General features: G+C 44.0%; 2 protein-coding genes across 8 annotated transcripts in view; one reads left to right on the forward strand and one right to left on the reverse strand.

Moving 5' to 3' along the window:
* PPP6R2 (protein phosphatase 6 regulatory subunit 2) overlaps positions 1-26,668 on the reverse strand; it is a 182,951-nt gene that overhangs the window by 152,044 nt on the left and 4,239 nt on the right. The window lies entirely within an intron of this gene.
* Positions 15,947-26,668, forward strand: part of DENND6B (DENN domain containing 6B) — a 106,917-nt gene continuing 96,195 nt past the window's right edge. The window contains exon 1 of the mRNA XM_044279931.1: positions 15,947-15,969. Within this exon, the coding sequence (XP_044135866.1) occupies positions 15,964-15,969 (6 nt within the window). The 5' untranslated portion in view covers positions 15,947-15,963. The remainder of the gene's footprint in view (positions 15,970-26,668) is intronic.

Genomic DNA, 26,668 nt, shown 5'->3' on the forward strand with positions numbered 1-26,668 from the left:
TAAAAGGAGAGATGTCAAGTGATCAAATGGGGGTAGTCTATTTGTTGGAGTGCCCGTGTGGGCTCCAATATGTGGGCAGGACCCTCCGCAAACTAAAATCACGAATACAAGAACATATTGGCAATATCAAAAAAGGTTTGGAAAATCATAGTGTACCGCTCCACTTCAAAGTACATCACAACAAAAACCCGACAGGTTTAAAATTTATGGGATTAGAGAGAGTTAAATCTAATTGGCGGGGAGGGGATCCAATATTTGATATTAATCGGAAAGAAGTGAAGTGGATATACAAAATGGATACTTTTTAAACTAAGCGGGCTGAATATTGAATTCGATCTTAAGCCCTGCTTGGTTGGTTAGTTAAGTTATGTGGACCGAATCCCTGTGTGTTGACGCTCTGGTTAGTAGGGAGTTGATCGACATTTGACGCAATATAAACTAAACATGGGGGAGATTAAATGTGTTATTCGGCTAGATGAGCAGGTTTAGGATGTTATTGGATGAAAATTTACACGTGATCGGAGTGTTGGACATGTGACCTCCTTATGAATGGAAAGAGGGGTTAACCTATGGATCATGTGATTGTGTATAAACATAAGAGTAATAGTAGTTGTAAAATATCATTGGAATAAAATTATCATGTGATCGGAGGACCGGTCATGTGATTTCTTTATGAATGGGAAAGGGTGGCAACTTGTTAAGGAGAGGTGGAGAGATTGATTCCCTGTGGTCTACAATGTCTGATTGAAAAAAGGGGTGTGATTTATTGTCGCATTTAAGAATATAGGTTATATCAAATTGGGTTTGACATTGAATATGCTGGACATATGGATTTATGAACTTTAAAAAGTTTTACTGTTCTAAAAAAAAAAAAAATATATGCTGTATCCTCAAAAAAATTGCGGGCTTTATGCATTGCCCTTGAATACCACACCTGAAAGGGGTAGCGTTATCGCCCCTAACAAAGCTGACCGGTGGATGCATGAGATAAGAACGATTTGTTGTATGCCTTTTAATTGACTATTCTGTGAGTATAATAAAAATCTTTTGGGAAAGTGATCCTTGTGGAACTTCACTATCTTGCGCCAATTTACATTACAGTGGTTTGGATGTCCCTATGGTGCACCTACCCAGGATTTCAATTGTGTGGCTGCATTGTGAAGAGCTTGGTAACCCGAGATACCAATACTTGACGGACCTCCATTACGCTGGGCAGCGCGACCACCATTACTAAATTTCATGTTTAACCCTTAGGAAGCGGGGTCTGAAATCCCAGCGCCGTAGAGCTACGGCGCTGTGTACACCCGGTCCAGAGTTAAATCGCTTGGTGACCGGGGTACGATAACTGCTCTGCACGGCAGGCAGCCATGTTTCCTAATGGCACAGGAAGGTATTTCCGCCCCCCTGCAGCCCCGATCACTGCTATTGGCTGGATTCCGCAGACACGCGCATCGTAGCCCCAGCTGCGATACAGGGCTGCAGAGGGGTGTCATGTGGAGGTGACCCGGTGCTGAACAAATCAGGCAGGGGACATCAGTGTTTTGGCTGGAACAACGCTACAGCCAATGGCAGCGCTATAGCTGCACAGGAAGAGGCAGAACTTCCCTGCAGGCAGCCATTCTAGCTGGTGACTGCATGAAGAGAGGTTCTGTGTCTTTCTGTGCTGCTGTTGGCTTGCTGGGACTTGTGGTGCACCACCACTGCGATTTAACCCTTTCCTGCTGAAAGAAGAACAAAAGAAGAATCTGAAACAGCTGCACTGATTTTTTTTTTTTCCCCATTTGCAGCTGTTCCTGATCCCTAAACCACCCTCCGTCCCTGACCCTTCCCCTTTTTGTGCAGAAAAGACTTTTTTTTTAATTTTTTTACAACTTTTCTTCTAAATTTTATTTCAAATTTATTACAAGCCCCTTCACGTGTGAAAACACTACATACACACCCCTCACACTAAATGAAGGTTTACACATTTCACACGTTACACCCCAATAAAATAAAAATGTTTCATTAATCCCAACGAGTGTACTCAGCTGAAGAGGCATACGCCATTCTTGCCTCCGATACAGAGTCTGCCAATGAGGGAGAGGAGGATGACACTTTCCTCTATTCCTCTATTTCCTCATCATCATCATCATCATCCACTGAAGAGGGACCCTCTAGAAGGCTCCCCAGGGTAGCAGAGGAGGCAGCCCCCCAGAGTGAGCCCACATGGACCCCACCCCCTGCGAGATATCAGCCCCAAATTCCTGAGTTTGTGGGCAACTCAGAAATTCAGATAGAATGTGCGGGCTTCACTGAAACTGATTTTTTTTAAATCTTCTTCTCTGAAAATTTTATAAATTTTATGGTAACCCATACAAATTTATACGTCCAGCAATTTATTTCCCAGCACCCTACATCGCCATATGCTAGACCCCAAGGTTGGATCCCAGTAAATGCAGACCCTGAGATGATGACCCTTTGGGTGCTCTTGCTGCATATGGGCCTAGTAAAAAAACAAAGATTAATCAGTATTGGAGTGCGGATGTCTTGTACCACACTCCAATTTACAGTAATACCATGGTCCGTAATCGATTCTAATCAATACTGAAGTTTTTGCATTACAACAATAATGCACAGTGCCCAACCCCAGAATGACCCCGCATTTGACCATCTGTTCAAAATTAGGCCCGTCTTGACCACTTCAATGCAAAGTTTTCGGAAGTGTACACCCCAGAAAAAAATGTCTGCATAGACAAATCCCTGTTCCTTTTCAAAGGGAGGGTAAGATTCCGCCAGTACCTGCCCAGAAAGCGGGCAAGGTATGGCATAAAACTGTATAAAGTCTGTGAGAATAGCTCTGAGTACACTCACAAGTTCCGGGTTAATGAAGGGAGGGACACCCGGAATGAACCCCCAGAATGCCCCCTGTCCTAGGAGTTAGTGGGAAGATAGTATGGGACTTACTGCACCCACTGCTGGATAAGGATTACTATCTATACGTGGATAATTACTACATGAGTCTACCACTGTTCAAGAGGTACTGTGGCGTGCGGCACAGTACGCAAAAATAAGAGAGGCCTCCCTAGATCTCTGGTAGGGCAGCCACTAAGAAATGGAGACAGTCATGCTCTCCTCAATGAGAACATGTTGGTGGTTAAGTACAAAGACAAGAGGGATGTCCTTGTACTGACCACTATTCACAGTAACATCAGCTCCCCTGCTGCTGTACGTGATACCACTACCACTGTCTCCAAACCAGACTGCATTCTGGACTACAACAGACAGATGGGCGGGATTGATCTTTCAGATCAAGTTCTGAAGCCCTACAGTGCCACACGAAAAACAAAAGTGTGGTACAAAAAGCTGGCCGTGCACCTCGTACAGATGGCGCTGTAAAATGAATACGTACTATTTAGACCTAGAGGCCAGACAAGAACATTCATACAATTTCAAGAGGTGGTGATAAAGGCCCTAATACTTTTTGTTTTTTTTCATTTCTGGGGGCCTCAGGAAATTTATTTAAAGCGCTTCTGTCACCCCACTAAACAGTTTTTATTTTTTTTGTTTACTTATAATCCCTATACTGCGATTTATGCATACAGAATGTGATTAATCATTTTGGTTCAGTAGATTGTGTTAAAAACGTGCTTTTAAAATATGCAAATTACCTTGCTACCAGCAAGAAGGGCGGCTACTTGCTGGTAGCAGCCGCATCCTCCGATCCTAAAGACGCCCCCTCCTCATGTTGATTGACAGGGCCAGTGAACGGGATTGTCCTCTGGCTTGCCCTGTCTGCTATCAAGATCTCGCGCCTGCGCCGTAACGGTATTCGGTTTAGTGGGGTGACAGAAGTCCCTTTAATGCGACATGGCACCTAAAATACATGTCTACCAATTCAGGGCTGCAAAAAACATTTTTTACACTTTGCCTCTAGAGAACTGCTGTGCGCCATCAACAGGCTACAATCACATATGGGGTGTTAGCAAAAAGGGGAGAAAATGGGGAACATATACTGGGGGTGCATTTTCTCCCTTAACCCCTTGTGAAAGTGAAAAATTGGAGTCTGCTAGTAATTTTTCATTTTTACAAAATGTGTGCTTTGAAATGCTTTCTCTAGTATTTCTGCCTTCTGTGAGTGACTTGTTTGCTGAAAAGTATCCTTTCCACCAATTAAAAATATTGGTACAGGGGTTCTCTTTCCGAAATGGGTTCACTTCTTGGGGTTTTTCATTTCTGGGGACCTCAAGAAATTAATTTAATGCGACATGGCACCTAAAATACATGTTTTCCCAATTCAGGCCTGCAAAAAGCTATTTTTGCACATTGCCTCTACAGACCTGCTGTGCGCCAATACAACAGGCTACAAGCACATATGGGGGTGTTGGCGTATTCGGGGGGAAATGGGGAACAAAATGTGAGGTGCATTTTTCTCCTGTTACCACTTGTGAAAGTGAAAAATGTGGGTGTAAAGCAACTTTTTCTGGAAAAAATGTTAATTTTTCATTTTTACAGCCAAGCGTTTCCCAATTCTGTGAAACGCCTGATGGGGTCCAAGTGCTCACTATACACCTTGAAATATTCCTTGAGGGGTGAAGTTTCCAGAATGGGGTCACTTTTTTGGGGTTTCCACTGTAGGGCCACCTCAGGGTGTTTTCACATGCGAAATAGCTCCCAATTACCATTCCAGCTAAATCCTCTCTCCTAAGGCCAAGAAGAAGAACAGGGAGGGAAAGTGAATCCGCCGCAAGTGGAGAGGTAAGTTTATTTTTATATTTATTTTAAATGTCTGATCTGAGGCTAATGGAGTGTGGGGAGGGTCTTATGGGGGCTGATTTGAGTCTGGGGGCCTATTGGGGGTCTGATCTGAGGCTGGGGGGTCTGATAAGGTTATCATCTGAGGCTGGGGGGGGTCTGATGGTGGCTGAACTGAGGCTAGGGAGGGTCTGATGGGGTGTGATCTGAGGCTGGGGGTCTGATTTAAGGCTGGGGAGGGTCTGTTCTGAGGCTGATGTAGGCTGGGGGGTCTGATAGGAGGCTGATGGAGGTGGGGGCAGATCTGAAGCTAAGAAAGGGAGAAAGGCAGGGACAGTTGCAAAGAAAGAGGCAGGGACAACGGAAGCTGGGTGAACCACTGTTTGGACCCCTCTGGGATGAGCTTGGCTGCCATTAATGCCAAATAAAGAACGAAATATATAACATATATATAACATTCTCAACTTAAAAATTAGACTATTTGTAATATATATAGTGCAGGCACCATTTTGTGCTGCAAAAGTACAGCAATCTAGATTTTTTTTAATTGAAGAGCAATTTCTGTAAATTACCCCTAAGTCACTTATATGTTTGACCAAATATAGCAGTCAAATTTTTAAGTTAATAATTTTGTATGGCCAGACTTGCTGGAAGCACAGGAGCGTAGCGGTATGACGTAGCGGAGCAGCTGCGTAGGCGTGCCGCGCGTCCGCATGGGTACCGCCCACCTCCTCGCCTCGTCTCGGCGTCTCGGCGTCCTGGCCCTCACCTCTGCTCTGCATCCCCCTGCACGATCTACTGAAATATGACCGAGGCAGGGAAGAGGTGGAGACGCTGAACGGCCGGACGATCGCCCTGTTGCTCTGCTGTGCCCTGCTGTGTCCTGGTACTGTGTCCTGAAGGAGAGTATGGAAAGAGGCTTGCGGGTTGGTGTCGGCGCTCACCTGACTTTGGCTGGCGGTGGATCTAGAGGTGTCGTCGGGCGCAGTCTGTTGTATGCCGCACGTTGGGATCGCCGACTCTGGATGGCTGTGGTCCGAGGGCTGTCCGTTATGTGCACACTGATGCACTCGATGTATTGGATGCTGGCTGCTGCCGAAGACCGGTGAGATCGTCTCTGTGTTGAGTGCGCCAGTCGCTTATTGTCATCCCCCCCCCTACTAACCCATGTTGTCTACACTAACTATGGGCGCATGGACAGCGACCGGCTGATTGGTACAGTTTCGGCCTATCTGCTGACTACCAGCTACTGGGTTAGCTAGGTGTAGGACCCCTGCATATATTTTCGGAACGGTTGTGCGGGATGCCCTGTGATAAACTCTCATGGAATTGGTGACGGTGGGGACGGCACCCCGACACTCCATTTGACATGTGGGGGCATGTTAACTACGTGGCCGGCCGATACGTGGTCCCCTTTCAAGCTCCAGTCGTTGTTCATTTAATCTCTTGGCGGTAACAGTCCCCACAGCTTCCCCTATGATGGATTAATACTGAATAAGTATCGAGCAATCCCCACACCACAAGGAACATATAACGGTTTACGGGGGCTTACAGCTGATACTTTCCGCTAAAAAGAGAAAAAAAAAAAAAAAAAAAAAACCAACAGAGGCTATTGTGCCGAGCTTGGCCGGATCGGGTGGACTACCTCCATGGCAACTTAATCGAAGGTTTGCTCCTCATTATTCTGGAGTCCTTGTGATCGACGCAGCTCGCTGATGTCGGTCAGGGGCCCTAGACTGTGACCCTTACCCACTACTACTGATCATTATTGACTTTGTCTGCACCACCGATCTTAATGAGTGCTTTGCCTTATGCTTGATATTTGCCATTACTGCCTGATACTGCTTAAGGCTTTGACATTTTGTTGATTTTTTTATGCTATGTAAACAAGTGTTGCTCCATTATATATGTATATGTCCATACAGTTATACTCGTCCCCCAGACGGGTCGGTATAAATCAACGTCAGGATTGCACACAAACTTCATTTTGTTAATATTGACACGTCGCAGAGCCAGATGCTGTGGTAGTGCTGGGATATTTTCACCATTGGATGGCGCTGTGACAGCATCTGGGTTTGGAACTGTGTACGGAGTACCTTTGCTTGAAAGATTTCGAAAATATGCCCGCCAAATACAACAGGAGATCCGGGGGTACGGGATCCCCTAGGGCGGGTGGCGGTAGTAGTCCACAGGCGAGAATGGATAAATACCTGAAATCGCCCCCACCGAGACAGAGGGGGGGAAAGAAAATACCTGAACTGGCTGAAACACAGATAGATCCATCTACTCAGACCGAGCAACACACGAGATTTGATAATATTGAGAACAAATTAACGGACATATTATCGGTGGTACAAACCACCAATCAATCAGTTCTAGACGTCTCCATCACCGTACAGACACTGCAGACTGATCTTACTCTTATTAGAGAAGATATGAATGAAATTAGGGCCGGCATCGCACTTGTCGAAACTGGGTTGACTAAGGTTCAAACAGAACAGTTACAGATGGGAAAAAAAATAGTAGAATTGGATAAGGAAAATAAACGCATTAATGCAAGACTAACTGATATGGAGGATAGGGCACGACGTAACAATCTGAGAATAGTTGGCCTCCCTGAGGGGGTAGAGGGGGCAACCCCGTGGCGTTTATGCAAAAATGGTTAATTGAAACGCTTGGATCCGATGGAGATACTCCCGCACTATGTGTGGAGAGAGCCCATAGAATCCCCGCAAAAAAGACGCCGCCGGGTGGCCCCCCCCGAGCCATCCTAATTAGGATACTCTCCTCTAGGGATAGAGACTGGGTGCTTCGACGTAAGAGAGATCTAGCTGACACTACACTCGACGGACATTCGATACAGATATACCCTGACTTTTCCAGGGATACCCAAAGTAAGCGTAGGGAATATTTCGATATTAAGAAAAGACTACGTGAGGGGAATATTAAATATTCAATGCTATACCCCGCTAAGTTAAGAGTGGTGTATAGAGACACTGTAATGTTTTTTCCACTCCCCTAGAGAAACCGTAGAATGGCTAGACTCTGTTAGGGTGTAGACGCCGGGCCTCGGTTGATGTGGCAGTAATGCCTCCCAACCTAGGGCTGGGGCAATAGCGGTGGGCGGCCCATGGATGGATGGGCGAAATGTAAGAGGTTGACAACGATGTTTCGCATCAGTGAACCAGTAAGGGGGTTGTTGGGGGGTGGGTGTCAATGGGTGTGGGCGGATAATGGGTGGGGGGGGGACCCTGGCTTGGTTGTGGCTGCCTTTGGGGGGTGACGGACGCCTCCTCTACAATTCATGATATGACTAATAATAGAGTCATGATATGGAATGTGCGTGGACTGGCTGATAGAATGAAAAGGGTAGTGGTCTTTGATTTAATCACTCGACATCTCCCTGCAATAGTTGCTTTACTAGAAACGCATGCCACACCGAATATCCCTGAATATTTAATAAAGAGATGGGCAGGACATCAATTTCACTCTGGTCTCTCGGCATATTCCCGAGGGATTAGTGTGTATATACATCATAGCATCGACTTTATCCTGCTAGACCAGTCGATCGATAGAGATGGGAGATATATCTTCCTCTTTGCCCAATGGAATGGCAGTAGGTGCGTCCTTGCTTTCTTGTATATTCCCCCACCGTTTACAATGACAGTTTTAAAGCAGCTGGCGCTTTTTATACATAATAAAGAGCGATCCCCGATATTAATATGCGGTGACTTTAACTGCGTGCTTGACCCGGCGCTGGATAGATTTTCAACCGCCCGGAAAAGTGCGCAGGATAAACACGCTCTATTTCGCGGGTTTTGTGAGGAGATGGGTTTAACCGATGTTTGGCGATGGCTCTACGGCAACAAACAGGTGTTCTCTTGCTTTAGCAAAGCGTATAGCGCTATGTCTAGGATCGATATGGCCTTGGCCAATGAGCAGATGCTTGAATCTATCTCAAAAATGACGTATGAGATCCATGGCATATCCGATCACTCACCGATCTTACTGGTGATGAAGACCGGACAAAAAACCGGGATTAGCAGATCGTTCAGACTGAACGAACACTGGCTAACCATACTAAATGACTCCGCTGGGATAGATAAAGAACTTTCACAATTTTGGCAAGAGAATATCGGCACAGCTCACATCCATTTTGTTTGGGATGCCATGAAGGCATTTATGCGTGGGCTGTATTTTTCCAGAATAAAAAAGAAAAAAAATGATTTTTTTGCTGAACAAAAAAGCTGGAGGCAAATATTGCATATCTGGAGGGCTGTATCCGAGTACGGAATGATCTGAATACGCGCACTAAGCTAAAATCTGCCAAAGACCACTATACTACCTTTATGAAGGAAAAAGCACAGAATCAACTATTTTTTATGGGCTATAAAGACTTCTGCGAGGCGGGTACCCCGAGCAAGCTATTGGTTTCTATCATAGCGAATCAAAAACCCCCTCAAAGAATTAGACAAATACTGACGGGGGATGGGCGTAGATTGGAAAGAGGAATGGAGATGGTAGCAGAGTTTTTTAATCACTTTGATAATTTATATCGATCCGGCGTGGTAGATACAGTGACCAGAATAGATGACTTTTTAGAACAAGTCAAGATCCCGGTGCTGTCGGACTCCGATTCCGCTTCCTTGTGCGCCCCCATTTCTTTGGAGGAATTACAAATGGCCCTGCATGGGACCCGGGGCTCTTCGGCGCCGGGATCGGATGGACTCCCATTTGGCATTTATAAGCGCCATGCGGAGATGCTCTTGCCCGGACTGTTGCTGGTCCTAAATGAGTCTAGCAAATGTGGAAAGCTGCCCCCGTCTCTGACCGAAGCAACGGTCACATTGATCCTTAAAAAGGGGAAAAAGGGAAATAAAGTTGAGGACTATCGCCCAATATCACTGCTTAATGCAGACTATAAAATAATCGCAAAAGTCCTTTCCAACCGCCTAAAAAAAGTAATAGCGCGCCTGATACATGTAGACCAGACAGGGTTTATCCCTGGGCGACAGATACAGACCAATATACGGCGGACCTTTCTTAATATTCAGATTGGCGGGGGGGAGGACCGCTCGATCCTATCACTGGACGCCGCTAAGGCGTTCGATCGGGTCGAGTGGCCCTTCCTCTGGCGTGTTATGTATAGGATGAATCTGGGCCAGGAATTTATTGGATGGGTTAAACTGTTATATAGTGAAGCAACTGCTAGAATTAAGGTTAACGAGGTGCTTACCCCTGCCGTCTCCCTAAAGCGGGGAACACGTCAGGGTTGCCCCCTTTCTCCACTCCTCTTTGCAATCTTTATGGAACCCCTTGCCTGCAGGATACGGACTGAACCTGGTATATCCGGTTTCGGGGGGAGAGGGACGGACGATAAGATTTGTTTATATGCAGATGACGTTTTACTCTACCTGAACGATGGTTGGAGAAGCGTCCCCAATGTTATGCGGATAACAGAGGAATTCGGCAGAATTGCTGGGTATGAGATAAACTGGCTTAAGTCTGTACTCTTCCCCCTGAACCGGATGCCCCCCCCTAACGATCTTAGGATCAGAATTATTCCCCCAACAGATCATTTAGATTATCTCGGGATAAAAATCAGCAATAATATCAGGGAATATAATCAGTTAAATATTTCCCCTTTAGTGGGGAGAATAAAAGACAAAATAAGAGTGTGGCAGAAACTCCCACTTTCGCAGATCAATAGGATTGCGCTGATTAAAATGGTTTTGTTACCTTGGATATTGTACACGGTTAGCTCCTGCCCCGCTTGGATTGAGGATAGTGTCTTCAATCTGATTGATCGCCTGATAAATGATTTGATATGGGGCAGAAAAAGGGTCCGCATTAAACTACAATACTTGCGAATGGCCGTAAGTAATGGGGGCCTAGGCCTGCCCCATTTTCAAATCTATTATCTGTGTGCACAATTACAATGGTGCGTCAATGTCGGGGACGGAGTATTAATATCACATATCCTAGGTCAACGCCCACTACACGCAAATAACATTTTTAGTATACTGGAATCTGGGCTGTTTCAGCGTGCAGATTACCCCTGCCCCATCGGAGCCGCGCTACAGAAAGTTTGGAATAAAATCAAGGTACTGATCCATGCCCCTCAAATTTTGGACTTCTCCCCGCTATGGGACAACCCCGCCCTAACTGAATTCTTGACACTTAACGAAAACGAATTCTGGACTCGAAAAGGTATTACATTATTTTCACATATATACACAACAGGGAATAGCAAACTAATATGGGAACTGATACAACAGGCACCAATAACTGCACTAGAGCACTATAGATATTGTCAACTACAACACGCACTAGCATACACTCTCAAAAAAACACCTCTGATAAAAGCTACTCCGGGATTTTTATTATTTTGTTATAACATAGTAGGGAACAAAGTTAAGATTTCACTAATATATAGGAGATTCATCGAGGAAATAAGCACCATCACTAAATTTAAAAGTGTGGATAAATGGAAGACAGATATCGGGGAATGTAACCCCTCACAATGGCAGGAAATATATCAAAATATTAAGAAGGCCTCTCTTTCACGACAACACCGATTGATACAATTTAAAATAATACATCGCCTATACGTTACTCCGAGTCTGTTATCTAAAATGTACATCAATAAGGGTCAAGAATTTAGCTGTCTTAAATGCTCTTGTGTAGCCGCAGGGCTTGTACACATGCTGTGGGACTGCCCTGCTATTAGGACCTTTTGGGGCTGCATATTTCAGACAATGGTGGCAAACAGTAGGAATAGTCCCCCCATGACTATTCAAGTAGTTGTTCTTGGACTGTTCCCTCCTGAGTACAAAAACAAAACCACCAAAAATGAACAGGCATACTGGTTAAAGGGGTTTCTACTGGCCAAAGTGATAATCTTGAGACAGTGGGTGAAAGATAGACCCCCAACAATGAATGATTGGCAAAGTTTAATGACGAGAATAACACACTTTGAGGGCATGAAACGACGCGGATTAAACGACGCCATAGGAATGGGCCTACAGAGACGGGAAATAGCTAGCAGCAATATTTCTGATCAGAATTGATGATTATTAATTAGTGGAGACTACTGCATAAATATACCCTAACAAACCATTATATATTCCTAAAAGATAAACTCTATCAACACAGCCCACGCTAAAACATGTGTGAAACTGTAAAGGTTCGAATGAAAATTTTTATGAGGGGGGCAAGAATATTCCGCCGCCCCTCGCGGCGGCCACACCAAGCCAGGTGGAAATGGGGGGGGGGAGCCAGGGGGGGGGGGGGCTTTGGATTCTATGCCTGTGAACTGTTATTAGAGCTGGACTGTCCTGACTACAGATGTTTTGTTGTTTGCGTCTGCTCTATGGCATGGATATGATACATTGTTCTATATGCGGCTATTATATGTGATTAGAAATTTGCTTTTATATTGTTTGTAAAATAAAAATACAAATAAAATAAAAAAAAATAAAAAATAATTTTGTATGGTCCCCGAACAATGTTACAAATATCCAAATGCCCTCAGCAGCAAAAAGGTTTCCCACTCCTGGTCTAAAGGGTCATTGCTGAAACATTCCCTACACCAAGAAACAATTTGTTTGTCGCTCAATCGTACCAATCATTCCGTTGTGTTAAGGTACCTTAAGGATCCATTCACACGTCCGTAGTATATTGCGGATCCGCAATACACCTGGCCGGCAACCCCATAGAACTGCTTATTCTTGTCCGCAATTGCTCCGGAAATGCGGATGCAGACAGCATCCATTCCTGCCCCATAGAGAATGAATGGGTCCGTACCCGTTCCGCAGAATTGCGGAACGGGTGCAGACACATTCACGGACGTGTGAATGGACCCTGATGGTGCTTGAGGTGATTTTATTCATTTCCAAAGCACCATAGATGCAAATTATGACACAGATTTACTAATGTTGTACTTTACGCTGTCTAAGAATACGAATCAGTCTTAATAAATGTATTATTCTGACGCATGGACCTAAATTTGGAGTATCATAAACCCTGCACTAGATTCTGTTCGTACAACAAAAATCTGTACACAAACTACACCAAAAATGGCACATGGATGTGCACACTCCCTTTCTCTCAAAGCCAAGCCCCCTTGTTTGGGGATGCAGAAAAAGTTTTGAAAATTGTGCAAAATAGTTGGTAAATGTGATGCAAAGCATGCACGCCAGTTTTATTTGCACTCTTTCAATAGTATATCTACCCCTCATCAGGCACATGGTAAAATAGGATGCTGGCATGGACGTGGACTCAAACTCAATGTACACAACAGAAAACATTATGAGGTACATTTTTCCATCACATTATACACCAGCAGCAGAAGCCGTGTATGCACACTAAGGGTCCATTCACACATCCGCAAGTGTTTTGCGGTCCGTAAAACACGAACACCGACATTGTGCGTTCCGCATTTTGCGGACCGCACATCGTCGGCACTATACTATAATAGAAAATGCCTTTTCTTGTCAGCACATGCAGTAGGACATGTTCTATTTTTTTCGGGAAAGGAATTGTGGATACGGAAAGCACACGAGATTTCCTGTGAACGCGCGGACACAGGAGCGCGCGTTCACAGGAACCAGGGGTAAACGGGCTGATCTACAGCCTGCCAGCGGCGATCATTCGCTGGCAGGCTGTAGATGCGATTTTATTTATTTTTTTAACCCCCCCCAAAAAGGTATATTAGACGCTGTTTTGTTAACAGCGTCTAATATACCTGCTACCTGGTCCTCTGGTGGTCCCTTTTGCTTGGATCGACCACCAGAGGACACAGGTAGCTGTGTAAAGTAGCACCAAACACCACTACACACACACACCCCTGTCACTTATTAACCCCTGATCTCCCCATATAGACTCCCTGATCACCCCCCTGTCATTGATCACCCCCCTGTAAGGCTCCATTCAGACATCCGTATGTGTTTTGCGGATCCACAAAACACGAACACCGCGTATCCGCAAAACACGGACAGCGGCAATGTGCTTTCCGCATTTTGCTGATCCGCACATTGCCAGAACTATATAGAAAATGCCTTTTCTTGTCCGCAATTGCGGACAAGAATAGGACATGTTCTATAGGCTCTACAAAAAACGCAGTGTTCGCCTGATCAGGCCTGATCTTGTGCGCACACTTGCGTTCAGTCCACCCCACCGCAGTGACAGAAATGATTTTTTTTCTGATCACTGCAAAAACACCGTAAAATCGCTGCGGCGCTATATAAAGATCACTTTTGAGGGGCATGGCGCGTTCATAGAAGATTTTTTTTTTTTTTTTTTTGGTACAAGTTAGCGGAAATTGATTTTGTTTTTTTCTTACAAAGTCTCATATTTCACTAACTTGTGACAAAAAATAAAATCTCACATGAACTCCCCATACCCCTCACGGAATTCAAATGCGTAAATTTTTTTAGACATTTATATTCCAGACTTGTTCTCACGCTTTAGGGCCCCTAAAATGCCAGGGCAGTATAAATACCCCACAAATAACCTCATTTCGGAAAGTAGACACCCCAAGGTATTTTCTGAGGGGCATATTGAGTCCATGAAAGATTTAACTTTTTGTCACAAGTTAGCAGAAAGGGAGTCTTTGTGAGAGAAAAAAAAAAAAATATATATATATATATATATATATTTCCACTAACTTGTGCCCAAAAAAAAAAAAAAAAAAAAAAAAAAAAGAACTTCTATGAACTCGCCATGCCCCTCACGGAATACCTTGGGGAGTCTTCTTTCCAAAATGGGGTCACTTGTGGGGTATTTATACTGCCCTGGCATTTTAAGGGCCCTAACGCGTGAGAAGAAGTCTGGAAGAAGTCTGGAATATAAATGTCTAAAAATGCCCTCCTAAAAAGGAATTTGGGCCCCTTTGGGCACCTAGGCTGCAAAAAAGTGTCACACATGTGGTATCGCCGTACTCAGAAGAAGTAGGGCAATGTGTTTTGTGGTGTATTTTTACATATATCCATGCTGGGTGAGAGAAATCTCTAAAATGACAACTTTGTATTAAAAAAAAAAAATGGCAAAAGTTGACTTTTAGAGAAATATTTCCCTCACCCAGCATGGGTATATGTAAAAATACACCCCAAAACACATTGCCCTACTTCTTCTGAGTACGGCGATACCACGTGTGACACTTTTTTGCAGCCTAGGTGCCCAAATTCTAAAGAGCAGCTTTTGGATTTCAGAGAAAAATTTATATAGAAATGTCGTTTTTTTTTAAAAAAATTTACAACTGAAAATGAAAAATGTAATTTATTTGCAAAAATTTTGGGTCAATTTCGATTAATAACAAAAAAAGTAAAAATGGCAGCAGCAATGAAATACCACCAAATGAAAGCTCTATTAGTGAGAAGAAAAGGAGGTAAAATTCATTTGGGTGGTAAGTTGTATGACCGAGCAATAAACTGTGAAATGAGTGTTGTGCAGAATTGTAAAAAGTGGTCTGGTCATTAAGGGGGTTTAAGTTAGGGGGGCTGAGGTGGTTAAAGGGGGTATCTAAGAGTATAAAAAGCTGCCCCATATGCTGGGCCCCCCCGCCGCTGCTGCATCTCCCCGTGCGCAGATGAAAACATCCTGTGTCAGGGGGAGCAGCCAATGGCAGGCGAGGACAGGGACGAGCCTCCCTAGCATCGCAGGTGATGCTAGGGAGGCTCACCCCCGTCCCCGCCTGCCATTGGCTGCTCCCCCATCCGACACCGGATGTTTTCATAGTCTCGGATAACCCCTTCAACTGAATACAGATTTAATTTATTATTCAACTGAAGCTGTATAAATGCATGTGCAGTAAGCTCCCTCTAGTGGTGGCTGCTGCTGCCTATTGTAATAATCCTATGTACAGGTCATCAATATGTCCTTGAAAACACTTTTAAACACTAGTGCATGTACAAATCCTACAGACCCACCATCTACTTCGATAAAATAATCACTATGATAGTATTCAACAGCAACAATTTTCCCCAATGCATGAAAAAACATTGAAAGTATGGAAAAAGACAAGCATGGAGTACAGGGGTGTATGATACAGGCTACCATGTCTATTTTCTGATCTTACTAAATCTTTGCCTTGCTGCCTTCAAATCATATGATCCGATCAGGTTACGGGAAACAGGAGAGAAAAAAATATGACATGTCATGTGGCTGTGAATAAAAATACTGCAGAGCACAGAATGGAGGGAGTGACGGTTGTGTGCAAATAGTCTGTTCCAAATGAAGGTATGCATGACTTTTTATGACTGGAGGATGTTTGACTGCTAAAATTGGCTTTAACTAGTTTAGAATATATTAACACTTTTATTGCAATTGTCTGCAAAAGTTATTAGTCTTTCATTTATTAAAATGAAGTTTACTATACTACAAAAATAATAATGAAATAAAACATGCTATTTAAAGTACCCTCTTGGAAATAATTTATATTGAGGTCAGCAGAAATAAATCACATTTGGCTCTAAACGGGTGAGAAAAATTAAAGGGAACCTGTCACCGGGATTTTGTGTATAGAGCTGAGGACATGGGTTGCTAGATGGCCGCTAGCACATCCGCAATATCCAGTCCCCATAGCTCTGTGTGCTTTTATTGTGTAAAAAAAACGATTTGATACATATGCAAATTAACCTGAGATGAGTCCTGTGCCTGACTCCTCTCACATACAGGACTCATCTCAGGTTAATTTGCATATGTATCAAATCGGTTTTTTTACACAATAAAAGCACACAGAGCTATGGGGACTGGGTATTGCGGATGTGCTAGCGGCCATCTAGCAACCCATGTCCTCAGCTCTATACACAAAATCCCGGTGACAGGTTCCCTTTAAAGGGGTTATCCCATGATTAAAGGGGTTATCCAATTTCTGAAACAGCCCCCCCCCCCCATGTGCCGGGCCCCTAACAGGTAATATATTTACCCCGCTCCGCTCCTGGTCCTCGCAGCGCCGCTGCTTCTCCCTGTACATGGATGAAAACATCCGGTGTCGGAGGGGTGCAGCCAATGGCAGGTGTAGATGAGCCTCCCTAGCATAGCGGGTGACGCTAGGGAGGCTCGTCCCCATTTGCCATTGGCTGTTCCCCTCCGATACCGGATGTTTTCATCCACACACAGGGGAAAGAAGCGGTGGCCCTGCGGGGACCAGGGGCGGAGTGGGGTAAGTATATTACCTGTGAGGGGCCCGTCACATGGGGGGGCTGTTTGAGAACTTGGATAACCCGTTTAATGTAAAAAATGAAAATCAGACATCATATAGTACATGGCAATCTCTTTCTAACAATGCTAGAACTAGCGCTGTACCTCACATGGATCTAGATTTATATCAAGCTGACAGCTCAGGGGGTGTGTCCTTTCTGCTGCAGCTCTCTCCCTGAGCATGTGCGGCCATCTTAGTGAGCCGGACAAAGAAAAACAGCTGGTGGCCCTATACAAATATATTTTATTGAATAACTCTAATTACCAAAGTATTCAGATCCAGGTGCTGGTTTGAAAATGGTATAATAACTTGACCTTTATGATATAATGGATTGATATGTTGAAAATCAGTATGGTCAGGTTACAGCAATGACCACACCTAGCGCAATAACAGTTGATTTGTTGGGGTGTGTATTTACAAATAATGTCCAATCAACTGAATGTACCCCCAGTGGACTCCAATCAATGTGTAGAACAATCTTAAAGATGATCAAGGGATGTTCAAGGGAAATGGGAGGTCCCAGAGCTAAATTTCCAAGCGGGTCTTATATGTATGAATATTTTTAGTTTGGTACAGAGTGCAGACTGATGGGAAGAAAACGTAATTTTTTTTAAAATGTAAGCACAAAGCTGCAAAATAGCAAAGAGAAAACAGTGAAAGGGTCTAAACTCTAAAGACTTTCTGATTGCACTAAAATGTAATGGTCATAACTGCTCTTTCTAGCAATGGAAGCCGACTTAGAACACTAACAATAATACTACTACTAATAATACTGCATTTGTGAAACTGCTGTTTGTGTAATGTTTTTAGGTTAGTTCACACAAAGTTTTTTGGTGCTGATTTTGGAACATTTCTGGCTCAAAATCCGCTCCAAATCTGCTCCAAAAACACCTCAAAACAGCTTCACATTCATTACAATGAGAAACAGCACTTGCTTCTTTTTTACGCCTGTAAAAAAAGAAGCAGAATGTCCTGTCTTGGCGCAGAAAGTTTCCCGCTCAAAGTAACGGGAAGCAGAAAAAAAAAAAAAAACACCACTTGAGATGTGCACATACGTGCATTTTTCGCAAATAAACGCAACAAAAAGCGCTCGTTGGAAAAGTACTATAGAATTTCATGTAAAAAAAACCTGCCTGCGGGCATAATTTTGTGGCGTAAAAATATGCTTGGATTACGCGCTGATTTTTTTACACAAGTATTTAGAAAATTAGCCGTGAGAACTGACCCTTATACTATCTCTCTTCCGGCTCATTTAGTTGCTTACATTTTTACAATGCGGTCGCTCCTGACCCATTTTCATCATGAAAGCTAATCCCTCTGCTTTGTTTCCATCTGTATGTAGCACTTAGGCCCTTTCACACGGGCGAGATTTCTGCGCGGGTGCAATGCGTGAGGTGAACGCATTGCACCCGCACTGAATCCGGACCCATTCATTTCTATGGGGCTGTGCAGAGGAGCAGCGATTTTCACGCATCACTTGTGCGTTGCGTGAAAATCGCAGCATGCAATATTGGTCGATCCCATTTTCCAAGCAACGCAGGCCCCATAGAAGTGAATAAGAATGCATGAAAATCATAAGCATCTGCAAGCAAGTGCAGATGCAGTGCGATTTTCAAGCACGGTTGCTAGGAGACGATCGGGATGGGGACCCGATCATTATTATTTTCCCTTATAACATGGTTATAAGGGAAAATAATAGGGATCGACCGATATTGATTTTTTAGGGCCGATACCGATAATTTGTGAACTTTCAGGCAGATAGCCGATAATTTATACCAATATTCTGGGAATTTTTATTTTTGAAAAAAAATAAAAAATTCCCACAAATCTGCTGAAAATTAATGTTTATTGTTAACGTGTATTTTTTTTGTAAATCTTTCTTTTTCATTTATACTTAATATTTTAGTGTTTTTATTTTTGTAACTTTTTTTTTTTTTTTTTTACTAACTTTTAGCCCCCTTAGGGACTAGAACCCTTGTCCTATTCACCCTGATAGAGATCTATCAGGATGAATAGGAGCTTACACTGTCCCCAGCAGTGTAAGCATGGAGCTTACCATGGCAGCCAGGGCTTCAATAGCGTCCTGGCTGCCATGGTAACCGATCGGAGCCCCAGCATTACACTGCTGGGGCTCCGATCGGAGGAGCAGGGGAGAGGGGATCCTGTGGAGGGGCGCACTGCGCCACCAATGTTTTTCATACTGGGGTGGGGGGGGCGCACTGCGCCACCAATGCTTAATACTGGGGGGGCTTGGGGGGAGGCGCACTGCGCCACCAATGCTTAATACTGGGGGGGAGGGGGGGCGCACTGCACCACCAATGTCTAATACTGGGGTTGGGGGGGGCGCACTGCGCCACCAATGAAGATTAATCTCTCATTTATTCATATACAGGAGGCGGGAGCTGGCTGCAGAATCACATAGCCGGCTTCCGACCTCTATGACAAGTAGCTGCGATCCGCGGCACCTGAGAGGTTAACTACCGTAGATCGCAGCTACCGCTCATAGAGGTCGGGAGCCGGCTATGTGATTCTGCAACCAGCTCCCGCCTCCTGTATATGAATAAATGAGAGATTAAGCTTCATTGGTGGCGCAGTGGCCATAGCTCCTCCCCTCCTCTTGTCCCCTGTCCTTTCATTGGCGGCAGCAGCACAGGGGGAGGAGACACTGCTTCCTTCTCCCCTGTGCTGCTAAGGGGAACACGGAGAGCGCTGAGAGCAGCGCGATCTGTGTTCCCCATACGCTATCGGAATATCGGCAAAATAGATGCTGATACCGATAGCGTTCAAAATCCTGAATATCGGCCGATAATATCGGTAAATCCGATAATCCGTCGATCCCTAGAAAATAATAGCATTCTTAATACAGAATGCTTAGTACAATAGGGCTGGAGGGGTTAAAAAAAATTATAGTAATAATTTAACTCACCTTAATCCACCTATTCGCGCAGCCCGGCTTCTCTTCTGTATTTTTCTTTGCTGTGCAGGAAAAGGACCTGTGGTGACGTCACTACGCTCATCACATGGACCATCACATGATCCATCACCATGGTAAAAGATCATGTGATGGACCAAGTGATGAGCGCAGTGACGTCATCAAAGGTCCTTTTCCTGTGCACAGCAAAGATGAAGACAGAAGAGAAGCCGAGCTGCGCGAAAAAGTGGATTAAGGCGAGTTAAATTATTATAATTTTTTTTAACCCCTCCAGCCCTATTGTACTATCCATTCTGCATTAAGAATGCTATTATTTTCCCTTATAACCATGTTATAAGGGAAAATAATAAAATCTACACAACACCTAACCCTAACCCAAACCCGAACTTTTGTGAAGAAGTCCGGGTTCAGGTTTGGGTACCAAACATGCCGATTTTTCGCGCGGGAAAAATCGCGCATTTTTCCGCAATGCACCTGCATCTTATCCGGGCTAAAAACATGATACCCGTGTGAAAGAGGCCTTACTGTTGGCGCATCCAACCAAACTCATGATGCATTTCTCCTTTCTCTGCCACAGCTCCAACACCACCCTTAACAATGCCCACCTAGATTATAGCCCCTCCCACCCATCTAGTTACATAGACACTCCCCTATTACCGCCCCTAACACCACCCAGCTAGTTTATAGCTCCTCCCCAGCTAGTTACATAAATACTCCCTTATCATTCCCCCTAACAACGACCACCTAGTTTATAGCTCCTCCTACCCAGTTAGTTACATAGACACTCCCCTATCACCCAGCTAATTTATAACTCCTCCCAAAGTACATAGACACTCCCCTATCACTGACGCTGTTACTGGTTTGACATGTCCATGGACATAACCTCACAGCAAATAAGAAAAAGCTGAATGGACATGGTCACAAGGCCATAGTCCATAACAAATGATAGGAACAATAAAGGTAAAATAAACACACTACAAAATTACAGCTTCCTTCATAAATAATTTAAAAGGATGTTGAAGCAAACTGGAAACTCCCTTGCATTAGTTCACCCTTCTTTAAATCAACTACAATGTCAACTGAATATTGGTGTAAATCGAGGGTGCAGTAGTGTACATGCAAATTTGCCCTTTTTGAAAGAATGACTTAGGGCTTGTTCACATCAGCGTTTAGTCCTCCGTTCGGCTTTCCGTTATGACTTGCGTCCGTCTCAAAATTGAAACTGATTCATTCATAACGGAACATAACGGACATATTTCAGTACGTTTTAAAACGGATACATTAATAAACGGATTAAAAATGTCCGTTTAATGTCCGTTCAGTTACTAAGGTAACGGATCCGTTTTCCCTTTTTTTTTTTTTTTTTCAGTTGTCCCTCCCCTATCTGCATGCTTATAGCATCCCCGAGTAGCCTTATAGCATTCCCTAGTAGCCTTAGAGCATTCCCCAGTTTCAAAATATTTGCCCCCAGTAGCCAAATAACATGCCCCAGTAGCGTAATAGCGTCTCACAAAAGGCTAATAACATCCCCCATTTGCCTAATAGCATCCACAGTTTCAAGATATTAGCCCCCAGTAGATGATCAAAGTAAATACTTTTCAATTGCATCAATTCATACCCTTTTCTTGACACTTTCTCCAACTTGCACATCAGCTTTCAGAAATGGTGAGGAGTAGCGCTCACGTGACTGTCACATGACACTCCCTTGTTTTCCTGTCTTCATTTGGAAGTTCCTGTTTGTTCTGCGCATGTTCAGAAACCAAAAAAAGTACTATAGGAACGTTATGTCCGCAAAAGAAAAATTTAACAATCCGTTTCTCATTGACTACAATGAACGTGAATGGATGCTCCGTCAAGAATCCGCTTTTCTGAACGTAAAAAAAATCCTGCAAGCAGGATTATTTTTTTCCGTCTGAAAGTATTACCAACTAACAGAGTCAAACGTATGCATACATACGTCAATTAGTTTCTATGGGAGGTTGAACAGATACGTTTTTCTTTTTTTTTTTTTTTTTTAAACTTCCGGACGGACTACAGGAACGGAGAGCTTGAACGCAGATGTGAACATAACTAGGGCTGCAACGATGTACTCAATTATAATCGATAACTGGATTCGTTGTCGACTAATCCAGTTATCGAATAAATCGCCGATTCGTTGCTATGCGGGCGGGCGGTAACTGCATCTTTATTTTACCTTTTACAATGACGCTCCAGTAACAGGCAGAGCGGACGGCGGCGTAACGTCACTTACTTACGTGACGCACCTGCTCCGCCTCCTTCATTCATAAAGTGGGCGGAGCAGGTGCGTCACGTGAGTAAGTGACGTTACGCAGCCGTCCGCTCTGCCTGTTACTGGAGGGTCATTGTAAGGTAAAATAAAGATGCAGTGATTAGTCCGACTAAGCAGCGGGGCCGGGGCTGTTATGGGGAGGGGGGATCTGTGCACTGTTATGCCTATAACAGATCCCCCTCTCCATAACAGCGCCGCCCACAGATCCCCCTCTCCATAACAGCGCCGCCCACAGATCCCCCTCTCCATAACAGCGCCGCCCACAGATCCCCCTCTCCATAACAGCGCCGCCCACAGATCCCCCTCTCCATAACAGCGCCGCCCACAGATCCCCCTCTCCATAACAGCGCCGCCCACAGATCCCCCTCTCCATAACAGCGCCGCCCACAGATCCCCCTCTCCATAACAGCGCCGCCCACAGATCCCCCTCTCCATAACAGCGCCGCCCACAGATCCCCCCCTCCATAACAGCGCCGCCCACAGATCCTCCCCATAACAGCGCCGTCCACAGATCCTCCCCATAACAGCGTCGTCCACAGATCCCCTATAATAGTGTCGTCCACAGTTTGTTTTAATATGGCCTTTGAACATAATTTTTCAAGTAAAATCATATAGACCTCTTTGCTTTGTAATTTTGTCATTTTTCCCGATTAATCGTAGAAATTAATCGGCAACTAATCGATTATTCAAATAATCGTTAGCTGCAGCCCTAAACATAACCTAAGGCCTCATGCACATGGCCGTTGTTTTGGTCCGCATCCGAGCCGCCGTGTGCTGTCCGCATCAGTTTGCTCAGTTCCGCTTTGCGGACAAGAATAGGCAGTTATATTTAAAGGCTGTCCATGCAAATTACGGAACGCGCACGAACGCCATCCGTGTTTTGCAGATCCGGGATTTGCGGACCACAAAACACAACACGGTCGTGTGCATGAGGCCTAAGAGACACGAAATCGGGCAGACAAAAGGCAGATTTCTGGTGTGAATATAAAGTGAAATAAAATGTCATGTAATAGTTACGTAACCTGATGAATGTTCCCCGACATAAAGACACCATGTGGTCATAGCAAACAATGTATGCGAGGTCCTAACTAATGAAACAAAGCCACCACACCGATATGAAGAGAGCCTTATTGTTGGGTCTGAATCTAAAAGGAGTTGAAAAGTGCATCAAAAAGTATTTTCTTTAAAAAAAAAAAAACACACACAAAACTGAGATGTCACTGCACTAACACTGATATGTATTATCGTTTTTTGTCGTTATCATTTATAAATTTATAGGATTATTTCCAGATCTACTTTTGATTTGCGATCCTTAACACTTTGGTACTTTATATAACATTCTTTATGGCATTACAACATGTATGAAGTTTATCAGTTCAGAACTCCTTTTTAATCCTTGTTTGTGTCTTTATATATTAACCCCTTAGTGACCAAGCCTGTTTGGGCCTTTATGACCAAGCGTTTTTCTTCCTTTTTTCATCGTCGCGTTCCAAGAGCTATAACTTTTTTATTTTTTCGTCTATATAGCTTTATGAGGGCTTTTTTTTTACGGGACAAGTTGTAGTTTTTAATGGAACCATTTTTGGGTACACATAACTTTCTGATTAACTTTTATTAACTCTTTCTGGGAGGGAGATGGGGGAAAATAGCAATACTGCCACTGTGTTTTTACATTATAAATTTTACGGCGTTCATTTTTCGGTACAAATAACATAATATCTTTATTCTCTGGGTCAGTACGATTACAGTGATACTAAATACTTATAATTTTTTTTACGTTTTACTACTTTTTTTTCCAATAAAACCCCTTTTATTAACCAAAAAAATGATTTTGCATTGCCACTTCACAAGACCCATAACTTTTTTTTTTCTTTTTCTATGGAGTTGTGTGAGGGCTTGATTTTTGAGGGACAACTTGTATTTTTCATTGGTATCATTTTGGAGTAAATGGCGCTTTTTGATCGCTTGTTATTACGTTTTTTTCGGTGGAAACTAAGAATAATTTAGAAATTCTTTATTTTTTTTATTTTTATTTTTTACGGCGTTCACCATAGGGGATAATTTATGTAATATTTATGTAGTCCGGGTCGTTACGGACGCGGCAATACCAAACATATGGGGGATATTTTCTTTTTGCAATTTTTTTCATTGAAAAGCGTATTTTCAATGAAAAAAAAAGCATATTTTTTTATTTTATGGAATTTTTTTTATTTAATAAATGTGTATTTATTTATTTATTTTTTACTACTTAAAAGTCCCACAAAGGGACTATAATATACAGTATTTTGATTGCTTTTAAAATGTAATGCATTATCTCTATAAGGCATTACATTTCAATAGCATTTCAATAGCATTTCAATAGCGATGCTATTCAAACCTTGACCAGCAGGTGGCGCCAGAGAGGCACGGCCTGCTGGAAATAACTGAAGACAGGCTCGGGGCCCTGATCGGAAGTGAGGTAAGCTTCCGAACACATCGGCACCCCGCGATCTTATTTTCGGGGTGCTGATGGGAGACAGAGGGAGTCCGCTCCCTCTGTCACCACTTTACATGCAGCGGGCGCCATTGCGCCCGGCATGTAAAGGGTTAAACAGCCCGGATCGGCACTCCTGCCGGTCCGGGCTGTTAGAGCAGGGTCCCGGCTCTCATGTGAGAGCCGGGTCCGTGCTCCCCGCTGCACGGGGGAGCCGTGCAGCGCTTAGACCGGGCCGCCGTAAAAACGCGGCAGCCCAGCCTAAGGCCCCTTAGTGACCGCCGTAAAAACACGTATGGGTGGTCACTAAGGGGTTAATAAAGATTGCTCTATTTTATTAATATTCCTAGGGTACATGCTATATATTAGATTACATGTACAGTGGCTATAAAAAGTCTACACACCCCTGTTAAAATGTCAGGTTTCTGTGCTGTGTAAAAACAAAATGAGACAAAGATAAATAATTTCAGAACTTTTTCCACCTTTAGGCTGGGTTCACACCTGAGCGTTTTACAGCGCGTTCCTACGCGCTGTAAAACACTCAACAAGGAGAAACCAATGATTCCCTATGGGAATGGTTCACACTTGGGCGTTTTACAGCGCGTACGATCGCGCTGTAAAACGCCCGACGCTCCAAAAAGTACATGAGCGACTTTTGGGGCGTTTGTGGCCATAGGACACTGTAGTGAATCACACAAACGCGCGTCAAACGCGCGTTTACTATTACAAAAACGCGCATAAAAATGCGCGTCAAAAACGCGCGTAAAACGCGCGTTTGCGCAACGCTCAAGTGTGAACCCAGCCTTAGGCCTCATGCACACGACCGTTGTTTCATTCCGTGTCAGTTGTTCGGTTTTTCGTGATTTTCTGCGAACCCATTGACGTTCAACGGGTCCGTTGAAAACTTGGCTAATGCACCGTTTGTCATCCTCGTCCGTGATCCGTGGTTTCAGTCCGTCAGAAAAATATAACCTGTCCTATTTTTTTCACGGAAAACGGTTTGTGGACCCATTCAAGTCAATGGGTCCATGAAAAAACGCGGAGGCACACAGATTGTCATCCGCGTCCGCGCTTTTCCTATTATTTGCATGGCAAACTTGATTTTTTTTTTTACTTTCCTTCATGTCTTGAGATCCTCCAAAAATAAAGGAAGACACACGGAAACAAAAACGGACACGGATCACGGAACAACGGAAGCCCTTTTTGCGGACCGCAAAAAAATACTGTCGTGTGCATGAGGCCTTAGGCCTTAATATGACCTTTAAACTGTACCACTCAATTGAAAAACAAACTGAAATCTTTTAGGTGGAGGTAAGAAAACTAAAATAATGTGGTTGCATAAGTGTGCACACCCTCTCATAACTGGGGATGTAGCTGTGTTCAGAATTAAGCAATCACATTCAAAATCATGTTAAATAGGAGTCAGCATACATCTGCCATAATTTAACCGCTTGCCGCACACCTAACGCCGATAGGCGTCCGGGCAGCGGCTCTCTCAGGTCTCAGCGACGCCTGTTGGCGTCATCTCGTGAGACCTGAGATTTCCTGTGAACGCGCGCTCACAGAATCGCGCAGTTCACAGAATCATCTACAGCCTACCGGCAGCGATCGTTGGCTGGCAGGCAGTAGATTTTTAAATTAACCAATAAAATGGGTATGTCAGGCGCTATTTTGTAAATAGCGTCTGATATATCGGCTACCTGGTCCTCTGGTGGTCCCTTTTGCTTGGATCGACCACCAGCGGACACAGGCAGCTCTGTAAGTAGCACCAATCACCACACAATGGCCGTGTGGCCAAACGCCCCAGTATTTCCACAATGGCCTTGTTGGAATGAGAAACGTCCTGTACCATTTTAGCCAGGGAGCTCACCCACTCCAGTTCTACCATGGGCTGGGCAGGAGGGGGGTTAGGTCAGGGTCAGAACCACTTGGCAGTGGAGCAGAGCACAGGAGCAGAAGGGATCCAACTGACCAGATGGGAATTTTGAGCGATAAGAAGCACAGGGGTAGGAGACACAAAAAAAAAAAAAAAAAAAAAAA

Source organism: Bufo gargarizans, chromosome 2, assembly GCF_014858855.1.
Source record: "Bufo gargarizans isolate SCDJY-AF-19 chromosome 2, ASM1485885v1, whole genome shotgun sequence".
Taxonomy (NCBI): Eukaryota; Metazoa; Chordata; class Amphibia; order Anura; family Bufonidae; genus Bufo; species Bufo gargarizans.